The sequence below is a fragment of the Dendropsophus ebraccatus genome, chromosome 2 (genome assembly GCF_027789765.1).
Source record: "Dendropsophus ebraccatus isolate aDenEbr1 chromosome 2, aDenEbr1.pat, whole genome shotgun sequence".
Lineage (NCBI taxonomy): Eukaryota > Metazoa > Chordata > Amphibia > Anura > Hylidae > Dendropsophus > Dendropsophus ebraccatus.
Window position 1 is genome coordinate 158,632,586 of NC_091455.1, and position 20,479 is coordinate 158,653,064.

Genomic DNA, 20,479 nt, shown 5'->3' on the forward strand with positions numbered 1-20,479 from the left:
AATACAAGCAATCTACGGAATTATAATTTAAGGCACCAATTCTGTATACAGGAAGTTCCTTAGGTTCCCATTATAACTAGTACCGCTCGTATTAGCAGTTTATAGAAGAGAGTAAAGGGAAGAGCGCACACTGCTGAGCACATCTGCCCCTTTGTTCTAGAGCTTGTCGGGAATCCTATCACTCAGACCCCCACCGCTGCAAACTTCTGATATGTTACTTTGACATGTTAAAAGTTTTTTTTATTTTTTTTTATTTTATGATAATTACACTTTATTTAATAAAAAACTGCAATGATGAAACGATGCTTCAGCATGTTTAACATTAACCATCTTTTCCCTAAAACAGCAACAAATGACAATGGAGATAACACCTTTTCCACCTTTTTACCATTTTTAGATAATCTTTGGAGTGCTTACAGTCAGAAATTGTCTATTGTTGAACGGAACCAAACATCTGCTGCAGGAGAAGGACTGAAAGGAGGAGAAGGACAAAATTATGTCTTGACAGACATTATGACTTATTTTACAATGCTTGTTGGTATTTACTTCCCGTCTGTAACAGGTAAAATAATATAAGACATCTTACAGTCATGTGTGTGTATGTATATTGGAATTTAAAGAAACCTTTCAGCACACACAGTTTGAGTATATATTGACATTGAAATGTGCTTTTGGAGCTTGCCTGAAAAGCCTAAAATGTCTTGGGAATATTGTAAATACTGTAACTATATATTAATGTGTCTTTTAAGTGTGCAGAGGCTGTTGTAAGAGAAAGATTAAAGTGCCACTGTTCTTTAACTTTTAGAATTTAAATCAACAGTAGATGTGAAATAATTTATGTTTGCAATTTACTTATTATTTTTTTATAGTTCTCATGCTTTAATACAAAGCTGTACTTACTTGTATTCAGGTCCAATCTCCTGAAGGCAGCTTTTTAGTCTTGTGCTGGTTGAAAGAAAGAGACTTAACACATGGAAGTCTGGCCTGTGCAGAGTGTCAGGACTCAATGACTCCACCAGTCACATGACTGCCTTCTCTTTGGAAGAAAAAAAAAGTATAGACACAGGAAGTGCTGTGTTTTCCATGATACCTAAGAAGAAAAATAATGAATGTAAATAGCAAACTTGCTTTATATCACATCTGCTGTTGATTTAGATTCTTGAAAGCTATAAAGACAGTGACACTTTAAAGAAAAGCCATACTATGTGGTGCCTACTTAAAATGTAACAGCAGGTTTGTAAGAACAGTGGCACCGGAAAGAGGAGGTAGGTGGCTACTGGTAGATATCAGAAGGTTCATATGCATAAACCGCCTGATTATTTTCTCATAAAAAAAAAAACAACTACGGTGTATAAACTGAACAAAATATGGTATGTAAAAATAGGAATGTGGAATCTAAACCAAAGTAATTATTATTTATAGATATAAAGAACACAAATACAGAACAGATCAACTAAAACATTATAATAAACATATCTGACACACAACAGCACTCTACATATAAATATCAGTTAGTGATATAGAAGTAATAGTATATATAAACAAAAATTTAAAAGTTTTGCAAATAAAAATTGTGATATAACAAATATATTAACTATGACTATGGCTCCGTCCCATGATCTGTGGGCTGCATCCTTTCCCCTTCCATACCTTGTTCAATGAAATTGACTGACCTGGTCTCCTCTTCCAATGCACAGAGTTCTTTTCACTCAGCCACAATCTATACTATTTTCCCTCCACTCTGATACTTGAGTGACAATTCTACTTCTGTAAACAGACAGAAAGAGATCTATCTAGGAGGGACTGAAGGGAGGGTACCCATTAGACATGTACCATAGCCTGGTGGTTTATACTGGGTAACTCTGGGTTGTCCAACATATTTAAAATATTCAGAAAAGAAAAAACCTCCAGCTGGTCCCACTGCAGCTCCCGCTCTACTGCTTCCATACCTATGTCACTCCAAGTGCTCTGAGCAGGATGTGTCCGCTCAGCCATTCGCTGGCTGCAACAGTGTTCCATCTGGGCCAGTTCCTGATCTAAATTGGAGCTGCAGAGAGACCAGGAGTAAGCAAGTATATTTTTTTTCAATTTTTCTACCACCCTAACATTACCACTACCACTCCTTTGTGACATACAGGAATAGGAAATCTTTATTTACAGTCTACTTTGTTCATATGTCTGTTACTTAAAAAAACAAAAAACAAAAAAAAGGTCTGTCACCATTTAAATCAACAGAAGATTAGTTTAGTATATAATTAAGGAGGTATGTGGTGGTAATGTTTGAATTGAATAGAATTTTTATATTATTGTTTTCAGAGGGGTTGTATCTGTGTGCAACATCCAGTTTCATTGCTAAGCTTCATTTTTGTTTAAATGGAATATTTTAAGGTTTCTATTAAAATCACACTAAAAGTATTATGAAGTCACAATAACTTAGGAAAACCCTGTTTGCTGTACTTGCAAAGCATTTGCTAAAGTTTTAGAGTGACCATGTGCTGCTTATTTCCAGTGAAGGCAAGAAGTCAAATTAAATTACTGTAAATGTGGCTGGAAGACTTGACGCCACTTTATAGATCCTGGCAGGTGTTGCATATTGACTGCTAAAATGTTGATCTTAAAAGCCATTTAGAGCAATAGATCATTTTAATGTGAATGGGAAAATTCTGTTATAGATGGCTCTAGAACTGCATTTAGTAATATGACTGCTCATTTAAATAAATTCTACCAAGTTAAGAAATAATGTAGCAGGTCTTAACTCCCTAATTCTCATAAAGTTTTAGGAGAACAGGGGTATTCTCATCAAAACTATAGCTTAAACAGTAGGTCAATAAAAGTAAAGAATATTTGCAATTGGTTCTATTTTCCTTTTTAGCTGTGCCTCCCTGCTAGGCACTCTAAGCTGTCTGTCATGTTTACAGCTGGTTGTCCAAGTTCCCGACCAGCTCTCTGTGAACCTGTGTTATCAGTGATGGCTGGGCTGATGACCTACTCACTCACTCCTCAGTAGGGAGGGGTGGTCAGGGGTCTCAATCCATCTTAACACTGACAGCTCCCAGCGATGTGAAGCTGCCTGAACAGGATTAGGCATAGCAGTGCTGAACAGAAGAGCAAAGTGCAGAGCAAAGGAGCACAGTGCTGCTGGCCAGAACGGTCAATGACTGTGCAGGTTCCTGCCCTACTCCAAGAGCAGGAAGTGAAAGTAGACCAGAAGCATGAAAAGGACCAAGTTTGGCAGCTGATAATACCCCTGTAAAGGAACACTATACTTCAGTATCTAAAGTAAACAGGACATAAGCTTGCACATAGGTTTTACCAGCTTGCCTAATTTTTTTTTTGCATGTTCCTGACACAGTTCACTAGAAATTCTGCAGAGAAAAACAAAAATGGACATAATAGCAGGAAGGGTGGGACTTAACTAAAGGGTTGGGTTTAAGGGCTATGTACACCATTGTAAATTTATTATCCACATATTTTACTAGGTTCCTTTAGAATTTTGCATTTAGCAACCCTTATCTAGTTAGAGACTCTTCTACTTCTCCTAGTTTCCAAGGCCTGGATCCATCTTTTTCTAGCACCCAGGGAGGAGTAGCACAGAGCAGAGCAGACTTCTAAGCTAGCAGCCTGATGAGAAGAATGCAGATAGAAACAAATCGATTTGCTTTGTTCCTACTGTAACTTCGCTCATGTCTAATTGAGATCATCTTGAACTGGAATTTTGCTATGATATGTACATGTAGTGATGGATGTAATAAAGGGGTTGTTCAAGTTTTTTTTAAATTAATAGTCTAACCTTAGGCTGTGTTTACAGCACAAAGTGGAAAGAGGTGCAGTGGACTCGAGATATATTTTGGACCCGTATCATCACAGGCAGGATTGCACTGCACTGAAAGGTGACACCAGTGTATTGGTTGACCACCATCTATTTAGAATGTCCTGATCCAGTCTAAGTTCATCCTCTCATCCTCTGTGCTCTTTGACTTATGCACAATAAATAGAGCATGCCCAGAAAACTCGCCCATAGAATACCACAGTGTTTCCTTCTGTTTATTTTCTATGCTTAAGCGGCTGCTACAATATATGCTGTGCAGAAAGCTTGGGGAATGAGCCTTCCCCAAAATCGACAAAACATTGAACGGTTGTTCTGGATAATTTTGTTTTCTGTTTAACCCCTTAGTGACCGCCATGCTGCCTTTTCACGGCGGCCACTAATGGGCTTTATTCCGATGCGTACGCCTTTTAACGGCGGGCGCATCGGAATAAATTACCGCCCGGCGGCGGCAGCAGGACGGGGGATCAGCAGTCAGTGTGACAGCTGACCCCCTCCTGTAACTGCCCGGAGCGGAGGATTCAGCAGGATGGTCACATGACACAATACACTGTACTGCAGAAGCAGTACAGTGTATTGTATACTGTGATCTAAGTGTTACACTAGTGTACAGTAATGTACACTAGTGTAAAAAAGTAAAAAAAAAAGTGCACCAAACACAATCCAATAGGAAGATAGTTTCTATTGCGCCAAAGTGGTAATAGTTAAAAAAAAAACTACACAAATGTGGTATCGCCGTAACCGTAGTGACCCAGAGAATACATGTATTATGTTGTTATTGACCGCCGCTACGGATTTTTACGGCGATCACTAATGGGCTCTATTCTGCTGCCATCAGCTCTTTATGGCGATGGTGCAGAATAGTGCAGGGGCGCCGGTAATGCCCGCAGCCCCCTCCTCTCAGCTATCGGAGGTCGCTGAGAAGTTGGGGCAGAGTGTGGGCTCAGTCCCGGCCGGTCCCCGCACCGACGATCGCCGTTATTACCAGTATAACGGCAGCCACCGGTAACGGGCACTGCATGCTTTCATCTCCTCTCACCATGAATCCACAGTGAGAGGAGATGAATGTCCCCCCCTGTCCCCCCCGGAATAACCTTAGTGTTCACAGTGAGTAATTCCTTAGGGTACAAACACACTTGCCGTATTCGCAGCGAGACTCACTGAGGATCCCGGCCCTGTGTACTCAAAGGCAGACAAAGTCGCAGCAGGGATGTACAGTTTGTCCAAAGGCCGACCCATTAACCCCCCGCCCGCCGGAGACTATACATCACCTGTACCCGACTATACATCATCTGGTCCTTCGCTGATTCCAGGCACGTCCCGCTCAGCCAATCAGTGCGCTGCCCCACCGCAGCACTGATTGGCTGAACGGGCAGTGAAGACGCCAGGAGCCCCGTAGCCGGGATCAGGTGACGTATAGTCTCCGGCGGCCAGGGAGTTAACGGGGCGAGCTGTGGACAAACTCGCAGCAGGGATGTACATCCCTGCTGCGAGTTTGTCTGCCATTGAGTATACATGGCCGGGATCCTCAGCGAGTCTCACTGCGAATACGCAGCCAGAAACTCGCTGCGGATACGACAAGTGTGTTTGTACCCTTAAAAAAAGATCAAACTCTCATTCTCTCCACCACCAGAGGTGGCGGAGAGCATGGGGCAATGATCAGGGACTAGCCGATGTGGTCCTGGCACAAGTGATCAGCGGTATATACTATATACCACTGATCACTTGTTCCAAATGCTTCCGGCACTTTTTGTCCCGTCACCAAAAATCATTGGTAACCAGATAAAAAGTCAAGTTCCCCGGATTACCTGTAACCACCTCGCATTACCTGTAACCACCCCAGATTACCTGTAACCACCCCGCATTACCTGTAACCACTCTGCATTACCTGTAACCACTCCGCATTACCTGTAACCACCCCAGATTACCTGTAACCACCCCAGATTACCTGTAACCACTCCGCATTACCTGTAACCACCCCACATTACTTGTAACCACCCCAGATTACCTGTAACCACTCCGCATTATCTGTAACCAACCCAGATTACCTGTAACCAACCCAGATTACCTGTAACCACCCCAGATTATTCATAACCACTCCAGTTTACCTGTAACTGCTCAGATTACCCGTAACCACCCCAGATAGCCAGTAAACACCCCCAGATTGCCTGTAACCACCCCAGATTGCCACAGGCTACCCATAACCACTACAGATTACCACAGACTGCCCGTAATCACCCCAGATTGCCCATACCCACCCCAGAATGCCTGTCACTCCTCCCCCAGATTGCCCATCACCACCCCAGTTTGCCTGTGACCCCCCCCCCCCCCCCGGATTGCCCGTCACCACCCCAGATAGCCGGTAAACACCCCCAGATTGTCCATTACCACCCCATATAGCCAGTAAACACCCCCAGATTGTCCATTGAGAGGACACTGTCCAAGAGAGGAACTGGCCAGAGCAGGTGAGGTTTTCTATGGGGATTTACAACTGTTCTGGACAGACCGTGTCATAGACAGGTGGCAGGAGAGAGCACTGTGTCAGACTGAAAATAAAACCCCACTTCCTGTAGGACATACAGCAGCTGATAAGTATGGAAGACTTGAGACTTTTAAATAGAAGTAAATCATATATCTATATAACTTTCTGAAACCATTTGATTTGAAAGAAAAAGATTTCTGCCAGAGTACCCCTTTAATAAATAATGCAGAGAAAGTGATAAAAAACACAGGTACAGTGACTCCAGCGCTGCTACCGTAGGACCATCACAGGATTCCGATAGTTAAGATCATAGAGGATTTATTTACAAAACAAAGCATGAGGTTAACATGTTTCGGGAAAAAGCTATCCCTTCCTCAGAACCAGTATGCATCATGCATACTGGTTCTGAGGAAGGGATAGCTTTTTCCCGAAACATGTTAACCTCATGCTTTGTTTTGTAAATAAATCCTCTATGATCTTAACTATCGGAATCCTGTGATGGTCCTACGGTAGCAGCGCTGGAGTCACTGTACCTGTGTTTTTTATCACTTTCTCTGCATCATTCCTATACGGGCCCCTGGTGGGAGCATCCCGTCCGTTGGTACGTCTAGCTTAGCAGCTACCGGGATCTGGACATTTCTACACTTCTTAACCCTCTTTGGGTGATACGCATCAAGCCCAAGTGGCTCTTAGGTGAGTGCAACATCTCCCTACCCACTATCCCATTTATCCTAAGGTGTTACACGAGGCGCCGGTGCCTGTGTTTTTTTGCTCTCTTTCTTTTACCTTTAATAAATAAGCAGCATAATAAAAACATATATTGACAATCAGTCTGATGGTTAGTGTGCAATATAAAACTTCTAAATAATGTACAGTAAAAGTAATATTAATAGATACATAATAAAATGACATACTTAAATAGTGTCAGTAAGCAAAAGTATGAGAGAAGACCTGGGTGATCCAATATTAAAATGCACTTCATATTAGTTATTATACAATGATGGGGGTAGCAATCCAATTACCGTAAGTTGATATCCGTGTATCACAATTAGTGTTTACACATATTTAAAACACTGTATAATAGTTGCCATACAAGCAGTAGTGATAGTAGTAAAGTCAGTAAGTTTGTGCAGTTTCCAATAGAATATTGATCTAAATATGCACTTTTTTTAATCGGCATATACCTCACTGAGCTGTTGGATGGTTGGCTAACAAAGAGAAACCCAAGAGATTAAAATATTGGCAAATATTATTAAAGGGGTACTCACTTAAAGGAGAAGTCCAGTGAATTTTTTTTTATTAAAGTATTGTATTGCCCCCCAAAAGTTATACAAATCACCAACATGCACTTACTACGGGAAAGCTTATAAAGTGCTTTTTCCCTGCAATTACTGCTGCATCCTGAATAAAATGGTGATATCACGACCCGACTCCCAGAGCTGTGCGGGCTGTGGCTGCTGGAGAGGATGATGGCAGGGGGACACTGAGGGACACAGGGCACTGGAGAAACACTGAGCATACCTCTGCCGTCATCCTCTCCAGCAGCCACAGCCCGCACAACTCTGGGAGCTGGGTTGTGACATCACCATGTTATCTAGGAAGGGAGGTCTTGATGCAGTAGTAAGTGCAGGGAAAAAAAGCACTTTATGTGCATTTCCCGTAATAAAAGTATATTGGTAATTTGTATAACACTTGGGGGAAACACAAAACTTTAATAAGAAATTTCACCGGACTTGTCCTTTTAAAGGGAAACTTTTATTTATACATAGCGTTAATAAAGTTATTTTACTAGTAATTTAGTATTTTGGCATAATAGTGAAGTGTATTTGCTCTACTGTGATGGGCCATTGAAGTAAGGGGAATGAAGAACATGTGTGTCCTTTGGGAAAGCAGCCTAATTCTGGTCCTGCACCTGAAAAAGAGTATGTAAGAGTCCAAAAATCACCTGTCACCATTTTGAAGGATTACTTTAAGAAACCATTTAAGTTTTTAAAAAATCTTTTAAACGACAGGTGCACTTTAAAAAATGGACTGAAGAAAATGTGATTTACATGTAGAAATACCAAACAGAAGCCAAACCTTACTTTAGAAATAGGCAGGCCCACTCAATCACATGACCAGAAAACCATCCAGATCTTAATTTGATTGAAAATTTACGGTGACAATGATCTGTAAACGGCTAGTAAATTTAATCCTTATGCAAATAGGTTGTTTTGGTGCACTGGGGGCGGAGCTGTCACCCCATTGCACCGATCCACCTCAGACGATCTGCCCCTGCAATAGCATATAAGCATAGTTGGCCGGGTCATTGCACTGTGGGGTGGTAGCCCTGCCCCAATGCACCAAAACAACCTATTGGTATAAGGATTAAACTCACTCAACTCACTCACTCACTATCTATATAACTATCTATATAAACTATATGAGTTTTAGTTAAAGCCACAAGTGAATTCAAATGGCTCTATCTGTGTGGTTTACTTTTTTTTTTTTCTTACTGTAAAAATGCAACAGCAGAAAATAATTTTTTTGATGTCAAGAAGCAACAGAAATTATGGTGATTTGTTTTTAATTCTTTACGGTTTTCTCTTTTGTATGTATGTGTTCAATTTAGGCATAATGGCTGGATCCAACCGGTCTGGAGATCTAAAGGATGCTCAAAAATCTATCCCATTTGGAACTATTTTGGCCATCGCAACCACATCTTTTATCTGTATCTTTTACAATTTAAGTATTTACTATGTATTACAGGTACAAAAAAGTCTTGATTATGACACAAAGCTACCAAATAGAGAAGAGCGAATTTACAGTAAAAATAAAGTGAATCGCTTTGTTACCGTGGCACTCTGCTTATCAGGCGGCTGCCTTTGAAGTCCATGACACTCCGGCTGTTGGGAATAGCTGTATCCAGTCCTGGGAAACTGGAATCCCTTTCCCAGGACTGGATCCAGCTTTTCCAGACACCTAGGGAGGAGCAGCACGGACTTCAAAGGCAGCCGACTGCCATGGTAGCGGGAGATCCGCTGCGATTCCGGTACATCTGAACCCACCCTTAAAGAGGTTTTCCTCTTAGGTAAAATGCTTGATGAATCATTCCCCCTCCTGAAGACTAACAATTTGTTTCATACTTATTACCTTTTCCATCACCTTCCCCCAGTTTTGACCCTGCCACTGTGTGCCGAAGACACAAAACTGCTTTTGAGCCATTTACCCGTTTCCCCCTCTCCTTCCTGTCCAGGACATTTAAACGGCTACGTAGGCAGCTGTCTATGCACTAGGCTATGTAATGCGGCGAGGAATAATCAAAGTGAGATTAACCCTTCCAGCATCACACAGTGCACAAACAAACAGCCAGGGACTTGTTTACATGTACAGTCTCGGTAGGCTACAGGGAGGAAGGGGGAGACTGAGAGAGTAGTTTTCTGTGTCTTCAGCACAAAGCAATTTTAAGATAGATAGCAAAAAAATTTTGCAACAAATCTGCACATGTGAACATTCCCTCATACACTAAACAAAATGGTGGCAGAGAACTGTATTGTATTTTTAACCCCTTAATGACAATGGGCATACATTTACACCCTCACTGCCTGGGACTTAACGCAGGAGGGCGTAAATGTACGCCCTGGCGCGGTCCCGGGCTATGGAGCAGGCTCACGAGCTGAGCCCGCCCCATACCGGTTGCTATCTGCAGCCAGGCCCTAACCCTCAATGGCGGGCTGCCGCATCGCGCGGCCACCCGCCATTAACACCTTAAACGCCGCAATCGCGCCGCGACCGCAGCGTTTAAGTATAAGTGACCAGAGTATCTCTCGGGACGCCCGCAGCGTGTCTGTGGGGGTCCCGATCGCTTTTCCTTACTGCCGGAGGTCTTCTCCTTACCTCCGTGCAATCCTCAGATCGGTCCTCTGATTCAGCCTGCCACAGGCAGGCTGAACCAGAAGATCACAGATAACACTGATCCCTGCAATGCTATGGCATAGCAGGGATCAGTGTTACTAATCCAATGTATGTCAGTGATAGTTCCCTAAGAGATCTATAAAAGTGTAAAAAAATTAATAAATAAAAGTTTTACAAAGTGCCCCAAAGCCCCTCCCCCAATAAAAGTGTAAATCACCCCCCTTCCCATTGCATACATAACACATACAAAGTAATAACGTTAATTAACATATTATACACCGTAGCGTGCGTAATCGTCCGATCTATTAAAATAAAACAATACTTTTCCCGCACGGTGAACGGCGTGAAAAAAATGCGGTAAAAATACGCAGAGATTGCTTTTTTTATGACATTTTATGTATAAAAAAAATTAATAAAAAGCGATCAATACATTTGATCTAGAAAAAAATGTTACTAATAAAAACTCGAGATCATGACGCAAAAAATGACACCCCATACGACCCCGTAAGTGAAAAAATAAATGCGCTATAGGAGTCACAATAGGACCATTTTAAATATGCCTGTTTTACTGCTAATAAAAATAGTAAAACTTAAGATAACCTAGTAAACCTGCATATCACCGTGTTCAGACCGACCTATAGAATAAAGGAAAAGTGTCAGTTTTACCGCAAAGTGGATTACGTAAACGTGGAAGCCCCCCAGAATTTGCCGAACCGCATTTTTTGACCCAAGTTCACCCCATAAATGATATTTTGGGGGTTCCGTCATTCATTTAATGGCAGATTGAAAGATGCCATTACAAAGTACACCTGCTCCTGAAAAAAACAAGCCCTCACATGGCCCGGTAGGTGGAAAAATGAAAGCGTTATGGGTCTTAGAAGGAGAGGAGGAAAAAACTAAAACGCAAAAGTGACAATTGTCCCTGTCCTTAAGGCCATTTCAGGCTCTGTCCTTAAGGGGTTAATAATCAATATTTATTTATTTATTCCTTAAATTATTAAAAGATCTCTCCTGTGTGGTCCTGTTTGGTGCGTGTATTGAAGGTGCACTACTACGTGACAAGTAGGTAACCATATAACAAAAACATTTGCTAATAGTTACAATAAAGAGGTTACTTCTGTTTATTAGAACCTTGGGGACATACAGTATGCCCCAATCTGTTTTCATTCAGGGCAAGCTGGACAGTTACCCCCTGCCCCCCCAGATACTTTGGAAATCATGTTTAAAGAGTCACTGTCGTATTTTTTTTTTTTTTTTTTTCAGAAATCAATAGTCCAGGCGATTTTAAGAAACTTTGTAATTGGGTTTATTAGCCAAATCTGCCATTATATGCATGTAAAAAGCCTTTTCCCAGGTCCCCCCCTCCTTCCTCTTTTACATCCACTCTGAAAAATCTGAAAATTGTGACTTGTTGCAGGAGACGTACCCTGTCTGTTCTAGGGAGAGGGGAGGGGGGAGGAGGAAGGAGGGAGTTAGCCGGCAGCAGAAAGCAGATAACAGAGGATTACAGGCACGGAGCTGGGTGACAGCTGTAATCCGAGCTCAGACAGGTTACTGGTGACTGTCACAGGAGATATCCTGTGAGGGATTTGTAGATTAACTCTTTGTTGTCCTGTTTTGGTCTTTTCTTTAGCTCTCTCCATAGGAGAACAATGAAGACAGGGGGGAGAGCTTCAAACTGCTTTTTCATGATAAAAATGCATTTTTCGGATAATAAACCCAATTACAAAGTTTCTTAAAATCGCCTGGACTATTGATTTCTGCAAAAAAAAATTCACGACAGTGACACTTTAAGGGCAGTCTTAGGCAAAAGCTAAAAAACAATTTGGTGTATTCCAGAGACTTATGTTTTTTTGTTAAAACATTGCTTTAATAAAGTTATATTACTTTGTATTACTATAACTACATTAAAATAAATGTGTACTTTATATATCCACTTCCTTTGGCAGCAGTGCCCCTCTGCTGCCATCTACATTTGTGTTAAGATGTTAGACAGCCCTGCATTTTCCTGCTCTAATCAAGAGCTGCCGTGCTAGACATAGGGAAGAAGCTGGGCATATACAGTACCCTCTCCAAAGTGATTGGGCTGTTAATTTAAAAGCCAGATTAAACCGCTGTTATTTAATCTGTTTGTGTGTCATCTCATTGAACACATTTTATACAGTTTTTTTTAGTAGTTTTGTAACTCTTTTAACCTTATCTGATTCTTTAATGGCAGGTTTGGTGAATCAGTCAGTGGCCAACTTGTGATAGGTACATTAGCCTGGCCATCTCCTTGGGTAATTGTTATTGGGTCTTTCTTTTCTACTTGTGGTGCTGGACTGCAGAGCTTGACAGGCGCTCCACGGTTACTGCAAGCCATTGCAAGAGATGGAATTGTGCCTTTCCTTCAGGTACCTGAGGCTAAGAATTTATTTTTGTGCATTATTTCAGTTACAGTGGGTTTATGATATAAATAAGGTGTTAATAGTAGTTGCATGTTACAAAGTGTGATCTTATTGTTACATTTTTGAGCATCAAGTGTTGTATATAAAATGTATTGCACACAGAAGGGGCCAAGATAAGAATAGAATACATGGCAAAAAGGCTTAGAATCGGTTAGGCTGGGTTCACACTACCTTTTTGCAATCCATTATTTTCATCTGTTCTTAGAAAAAAAACGAGTGCATTTGTGTGCATCGTTTTGAACTGTTTTCCCATTGACTTCCATTGTAAGAAAAACAGATCAAAACGGATCAGTTTTTTTTTTAACAGACACAAGTAGGGTCAGCTACGTTTTTGTGTACGTTAAAAAAAAACATCCGTTTTTGATCCGTTTTTTGTCAATGGGAAAACTCATGCACACAAATGCAAAAAAACGGATGAAAAAAACGTAGTGTGAAAGTACAGGAATAAACAGGTTTAATTTAACAGTTTCTTATATAATTTCCATTAAATATTGTACTTCATAAATAATTTTTTTTTTACATGAATATTAGTATTAAGGCGGTACTCCTTTTTTTTTTTTTTTTTTTTTTTTTTTTATATATATAGGTGTTTGGTCATGGAAAAGGCAATGGAGAACCAACATGGGCTTTGTTGATGACTGCTGGTATTTGTGAAATTGGCATATTAATTGCTTCTTTAGATAGCGTTGCGCCAATTCTTTCAATGTAAGTATTGTGACTTTTTATTATCTGAATAAAGGAAAATTGGCTGTTATGCTGGCAATTTTGGGCATGGTATCACAATCTGCCTCAAAATCTATGAATTTTAAATGCAAACTTTGAGGTTTAATTTTTAGTCTCTTAATTTTGCTGCTTGAACAAGCCCCAAGAAATAGACTGCTACTGCTCCTCTTTGTAATCCTGTGTTTGGCTGAAGAAAAAACAGTTCAACAAAGCTAGGCATGTTAAAGGGGTTATCCAGTGCTACAAAAACATGGCCACTTTCTTCCAGAGACAACACGACTCTTGTACTCCAGTTAAGGTGTAGTTTGCAATTAAGCTTCATTCACTTCATTTGCAATTAAGCTTCATTCACTTCAATGGAACTAAGTAGTAAACCCCACCCAAACTGGAAACAAGAGTAGTGCTGTCTCTGGAAGAAAGTGGCCATGTTTTTGTAGTGCTGGATAACCCCTTTAATGTCTGCTACCTGGTGCTGCTGTTTTTTTTTTCTTTCTTATAATTACCCTTCTGAATGACTGTTTAAATGTTAGGTTCCCTTTAAGTCAAACTTCTGACATGTCAGAGGTTTGTATAAGTCAGAGTCTGGGTGCTGAGACCCCCACCAATCATTAGAATGAAGGGGCAGACGGACATCAGAGCGCATTTTGCGTCTTCATCTCTAATGGAGCCCTATGGAACTTCCGGTACAGCAATTATCAGAAGTTCTATAGGGCTCCATTATAATTACGTGCACTGCTACTTTAGCAGTGAGACAGAGATAACAAGGCAGAGTGTGTGCTGCTGCGAACATCTGCCTCTTCATTCTAATGATCGACAGGAACCCAGACCCCGACCAATACAAACCAGAACATTTCACTATTGGCATGTCAGAAGTTTATTTAAATGATAGGTAGCCTCTAAGGTTGTATTCCTGGATTTTAACATTTTTTTTTTTATGTAATTCTGGGGCCGCTGTAAGTTTACGTCAATATTTGTGAATGTTTTCTCTATATGAATATTTTATTTGTAGGTTTTTCCTGATGTGTTACATGTTTGTTAACTTGGCTTGTGCATTGCAAACATTGTTGCGAACTCCAAATTGGAGACCACGGTTTAAGTACTATCATTGGTAAGTGTTTGTCTAATTTATCTTTTTATAGTAACATTTTAATATGTATGTTTCCCTACATCCCCTATTTCTTATTGCATTGATGTCTGCATATGGGACCAGTTTTCCACATGTACTACTATATCACAGGTTTAACACACTTAACACAAGGAGGCACTGCCTCTACCTGGAGAAAAAAATGTTCATTCTCCAGACGCAACCCGTCTTTATGTAAATCAGGAGCTGGTCAATGAGAACTGTGAATCAGGAGCTGGTCATAGCGCAAAAAGTGGGCTTCAAGTAGGATTAGACAAGTTCCTAGAACAAAACAACATTAATGTGTACAGTATGTAGAAATACAGAATGTATCCATTATCTTATCGTCTGTCTCTTTATCTATCCCCTACCTTGGCTGAACTTGATGGACATGTCTCTTCCTCCCCCCCAACTGTACTAACTGTAACTATGTACTGGTTGATATGACAGCAGTGGATCTACCAAGCTTCTTCTCTACTAACTCTACAGACCCTCCTGAATGTAAATGCATTAAAAATGACTGCACTAATGTCATGGTTTATTTGATGTAGACACCAGATTAAAAATAAAAAACATGGAATGTGACCTTTTCTCTCTAAAGGGCTTATCGCAACTTAGAAAAAAACATGGCTCCCTTCTTCCAGAAACAGAACTTTTCCTGTGTGTACAGGGCATTTATCTTTAGACTTTTTAAAGAAACAAATTAGTTTGTAATGCACATTGTCCCCTGTAATGTGCGCTATGTGTGATTGTGCATCAACTAATGTCAATCACTTACAGAAAATCATTCCTGCTGCTGTCATGTCATCTACATGACACAGAACATTTCTGTGGAGCTCAGAGAATTATTGACAGGCAGTGTTTTCATCAAATAGGTTATCTGGGCTGTAAAAATTTAACACCAGACCTAAGACTGGACCATCAGTATCAGATCGGTGGGGCTTATGGTGCGTTTACAGATTTTGCAAGCCAAAGCCAGGAATGGATTTGAGAAGAAATCTCAGTCTTTCCTTTATGACCTGTTTTCTGTTTGTAGTTTGTTCCTGGTTTTGGCTTCAAAAATCTGTCAGATAAATCTCTCTGTGTAAACGCAGCATTACTCTCAGCACTCAGACCGATCAGCTATTTGCATAAGCCCTGGCTCGTAGGGAAATATAAACACTGAAATTGAAAAGTCTGTAGCACTAGGCTTGAGCGCTGTGGCCTCTTCCTGGGGTAGGCGGATAAGAGCCAGACCCCTTTCATCTCAACACCAGCCCTTTTGACTTAATACTTAACTAATTGTTTTTCTGTTTGCTTTTCAGGACACTTTCATTTGTGGGAATGAGCTTATGCCTTGCTTTGATGTTCATTTGTTCATGGTATTATGCTTTAGTTGCTATGCTAATAGCAGGATGTATTTATAAATATATTGAATATAGAGGGTGAGTCAATATAACAACCCTTATCTTTCCATTGTACTGTCTAAAATGTTCTTTATGGTCTTGTGTTACACATTTTTTGATAGTTTTTTTTTAAATAGAGTTAAATTTACTCAAGCATGAGCAGACATTCACAGCAACATTATTTAGTAAAAGAGATGAGCAAACCGGGTTCGGGTTCGAGTCGATCCCAACCCGAACGTTCGGTATTTGATTAGCTGGGGCTGCTGATCTTGGATAAAGCTCTAAGGTTGTCTGGAAAACATGGATACAGCCAATGACTATATCCATGATTTCCCCATAGCCTTAGGGCTTTATCCAAGTTCAGCAGCCACCGCTAATCAAATGCCGAAACTTCCAGTTCGGATCGACTCGAGCATGCTCGAGGTTCGCTCATCTCTATTTAGTAACTTTAATTTATATCAATTCTTCACCGCACTGGAGACAGCCCTTTTATCACTCAGTGCAGCGATTCACCCTTTGACTTTTGCAGAACACCTGCTAATGAATATTAATAAGTAGGTGTTCTACAGAAGCCAGCGGGTGGACGGATTTAGGCACTAAGCAGTAAAGGACTGCCTCCAGTGCACTGAACACAACCATTTACATATTGACAAATGTCAAAGTTACTCAATAATGCTGCAGCACACAAACATAATGTAGGTATGTGCAGCCTCTGTCTTCTGGCTTATTAAAAACTAAATACGGGTTAGGATTATCTAACCTAGTAATAGATTCCCTTTAAAGGGGCTTACTGGGCAAAGAGTTAACTTACATGCATTAAAACAAAATCAAAGAGCATAATTGCCTCTGTTACTCCCCCGTTGCTCCTACTATTAGATCTTCTGGTCTCGGTTGCGCTTCTATTTTGCTGGCTTCCAATAATGTTTTGTTCCATACTAAAGGCCATATTACACCAAAATGATTATCAGCCGTTCTGGCCATTGGTGTAATAGTGCCTGTTAAAAGACCACGATCAGCTGACATGCACAATATGTGCTGATTGTGGTCTTTCGACAGATTGAATGAGACAGGGGGCATGAGAGTATAAAAGTGATTACAGGTCCCCTTTAAGCATTGACCCTCCATGCTGTATGTCCTTCTATAAATTAGCTCTGTGTAGAGTTATTTTTTTCAAGGAAGAGAGGAGGAGCATAAACCAGATTGAATGTTGTAAAGAGCACATGCTTCATATAAAGGGAATCTGTCAGGTCTGTACCAGGTTAAGAGCTGCAGACACCGGGCAGATAGGTCATAGGGAGGTAAAACAATTGATGCCTTTGTCTTTGCTAATTTCCAATTGCAGAACTATAAACTTACATTTTTCCTTGGAAGCTGACGGGCCACAGAAGTGTTGCTGTGCCTCTTCCCCTATCTCTCCCTGCCTTGACTCTGAAAGGCTCAGCCCTCTATGTCAATCAGTCAAGACAGGGAGGGTGTGTGAGGGAAGAAGCGTGCATACTGTGGCTCAGCATAGCTCTTGTTGCACTTCAACTTTCAAACTAATATGCAAATAGCCATCAGCAAAGACTAAGGCTTCATTTTTTTTTTATTTCTTATGTATCTGCCCTACCCTGCAGCTCTGTACCTGGTATGGCAGATTCCCTTTAAGTAGGCACTGCACATCCAAAATACTGGATGGATTAAAACATCTGAATCAAATCACAAGCCAGAGTGATGCCGTACTCCAAGATGCATGTCCACAGTCCATATACCCACCCAAAAATATAAGTAATGAGTGGCGCTCACTCAAGTTAATTGAATCCAAAAATGTCATTAATCCAGCGTGCTCATTCACATAGACAAAACATGTTAACAGAAGCCAGGGTGTTGCAAACAGTAAAGGCAGTGCCTCTTCAGACCTCAAGAAGCGCTGCTTAGCGTGAGACTGCTGTTACTACTTACAGCACCCTGGAATCTGTTATGGATTTCCTGTTTATTTGGGAGCACGTTGGATCAATAAATGCTACAGATAAAGACAACTTGGGTGAGTGGCACTTACTTCTGTATTGTTTTCATGTTCCATCTGTCTTATCTCATATAGAACAAATGTGAAATCGGTCTGTTCTTATTTTTCTATGAATAGGATTGATTTTACTTGAACAGTCTTTACTTTTTGCTTTTACTTTATTGCCATAATCGCCATAATTTGTAAAATCTGTGAAATTCCAATCTAGGGCAGAAAAAGAATGGGGAGATGGAATTCGAGGATTATCCTTAAATGCAGCTCGATATGCTTTGCTTAGAGTAGAACATGGTGCCACGCATACAAAAAACTGGAGGTATGTATATTTAATTTTTATTGTGGCTGATCCTTTTCCCAATCCCATTTTTTATTATTAACACTTTAAAGAGGATGTACCACCCGGGGACATCCTTTTTAACCTGAACCCACGGATCGATCGACGCCGGCACGGGGAAGCCGGTGGCGTGGTCCGTATTTCTGACCGCCGCCCGGTTCCCATGCGCGACGCCGTTCAATCCAGAGGTACCAGTCGGTGCTGAAGCACTGGAGGTCGGCCGGCCCCCCAGTTGGAGGGAATTCCCTCCCCTGTATGACGCGGCTCCATTCATTCTAAGCGAGCTGCGTCATACAGGGGAGGGAATTCCCTCCCACTGGGGGCGGGCCGGCCGACCTCCAGTGCTTCAGCACCGGCTGATACCGCTGGATTGAACAGCGCCGTGCTCGGGAACCGGGTGGCGGTCCGAAAAACGGAACGCGGCACCGGCTTCCCCGTGCCGGCGCCGATCGATCCGTGGGTTCAGTTTAAAGAGGATGTACCGGGTGGTACATCCTCTTTAAACCAAATTTCCAGTTTAAACTCATGAACAATAACATAGTGTCTTATTGCTTCTATGCAAATCTATATGACTCTATGGTAACACAGAATATGTAGAAATTTACGAGTGAGGGTCAGCACGTCCAATAAAAGGCTTTGTCTTCATTTATTATTCCATTAAAAAGTAACAAATAGGCAGATACAAAAATAGAAAGTCCACATCTAACGCGTTTCTGGCTGTTAGCCCTTAATCATAGATAGTTGGTATATAGGTATGTTGGGACATACATTTACCGGCCACTTTATTAGGTACACCTGTCCAACTGCACGTTACCACTTAATTTCTAATCAGCCAATCACATGGCGGCAACTCAGTGCATTTAGGTATGTAGACATGGTCAAGACAATCTCCTGCAGTTCAAACCGAGCATCAGTATGGGGAAGAAAGGTGATTTGAGTGCCTTTGAACGTGGCATGGTTGTTGGTGCCAGAAGGGCTGGTCTGAGTATTTCAGAAACTGCTGATCTACTGGGATTTTCACACACAACCATCTCTAGGGTTTACAGAGAATGGTCCGAAAAAGAAAAAAACATCCAGTGAGCGGCAGTTCTGTGGGCGGAAATGCCTTGTTGATGCCAGAGGTCAGAGGAGAATGGGCAGACTGGTTCAAGCTGATAGAAAGGCAACAGTGACTCAAATAGCCAACCGTTACAACCAAGGTAGGCAGAAGAGCATCTCTGAACGCACAGTACGTCGAACTTTGAGGCAGATGGGCTACAGCAGCAGAAGACCACACCGGGTGCCACTCCTTTCAGCTAAGAACAGGAAACTGAGGCTACAATTTGCACAAGCTCATCGAAATTGGACAGTAGAAGATTGGAAAAACGTTGCCTGGTCTGATGAGTCTCGATTTCTGCTGCGACATTCGGATGGTAGGGTCAGAATTTGGCGTCAACAACATGAAAGCATGAATCCATCCTGCCTTGTATCAACGGTTCAGGCTGGTGGTGGTGGTGTCATGGTGTGGGGAATATTTTCTTGGCACTCTTTGGGCCCCTTGGTACCAATTGAGCATCGTTGCAACGCCACAGCCTACCTGAGTATTGTTGCTGACCATCTGATGGCTACTTTCATCAGGATAATGCGCCATGTCATAAAGCTAGAATCATCTCAGACTGGTTTCTTGAACATGACAATGAGTTCACTGTACTCAAATGGCCTCCACAGTCACCAGATCTCAATCCAATAGAGCATCTTTGGGATGTGGTGGAACGGGAGATTCGCATCATGGATGTGCAGCCGACAAATCTGCGGCAACTGTGTGATGCCATCGTGTCAATATGGACCAAAATCTCTGAGGAATGCTTCCAGCACCTTGTTGAATCTATGCCACGAAGAATTGAGGCAGTTCTGAAGGCAAAAGGGTGTCCAACCCGTTACTAGCATGGTGTACCTAATAAAGTGGCTGGTGAGTGTATATAGGGAAATAAACATGTAGTCCCTCCCACACATCACCTGAATCCCATTACTTTCTACATAGACATATGCAAGTGAAGACATGAAAAAACGCACAAAAGTGCACAGTGCAACAATACAAAATTACAAAAGTACAAAACATTATATACAATTTAATAGTTCATGATCAAATCCAATCTACGGTTGAGTCTTTTGGGAGATGAGGAATCCAACATAAGAATCCAATATCCTTCACGGTTTAGAAGTTTCTGTCTTCTGTTACCACCACGATCAGGGCAAAATACTCTCTCTATGCCCATAATAGAAA

General features: G+C 41.4%; 1 protein-coding gene and 1 long non-coding RNA gene across 6 annotated transcripts in view; one reads left to right on the forward strand and one right to left on the reverse strand.

Moving 5' to 3' along the window:
• Nucleotides 1-20,479, forward strand: part of SLC12A7 (solute carrier family 12 member 7) — a 175,070-nt gene that overhangs the window by 133,467 nt on the left and 21,124 nt on the right. For all 5 annotated transcript variants that reach the window (XM_069958580.1, XM_069958576.1, XM_069958578.1 and 2 more), the window contains 8 exons: nucleotides 398-562; nucleotides 8,920-9,018; nucleotides 11,207-11,264; nucleotides 12,421-12,595; nucleotides 13,236-13,354; nucleotides 14,382-14,480; nucleotides 15,800-15,919; nucleotides 18,094-18,198. In XM_069958580.1, the coding sequence (XP_069814681.1) occupies nucleotides 398-562; nucleotides 8,920-9,018; nucleotides 11,207-11,264; nucleotides 12,421-12,595; nucleotides 13,236-13,354; nucleotides 14,382-14,480; nucleotides 15,800-15,919; nucleotides 18,094-18,198 (940 nt within the window). The remainder of the gene's footprint in view (nucleotides 1-397; nucleotides 563-8,919; nucleotides 9,019-11,206; nucleotides 11,265-12,420; nucleotides 12,596-13,235; nucleotides 13,355-14,381; nucleotides 14,481-15,799; nucleotides 15,920-18,093; nucleotides 18,199-20,479) is intronic.
• On the reverse strand, nucleotides 383-14,912 carry LOC138783639 (uncharacterized). The gene is made up of 6 exons (XR_011361725.1): nucleotides 14,867-14,912; nucleotides 14,647-14,777; nucleotides 1,950-2,047; nucleotides 1,674-1,767; nucleotides 901-1,090; nucleotides 383-471 (listed from the first exon to the last, which is right to left on the reverse strand). It is a non-coding gene; the product is annotated as an uncharacterized lncRNA (long non-coding RNA).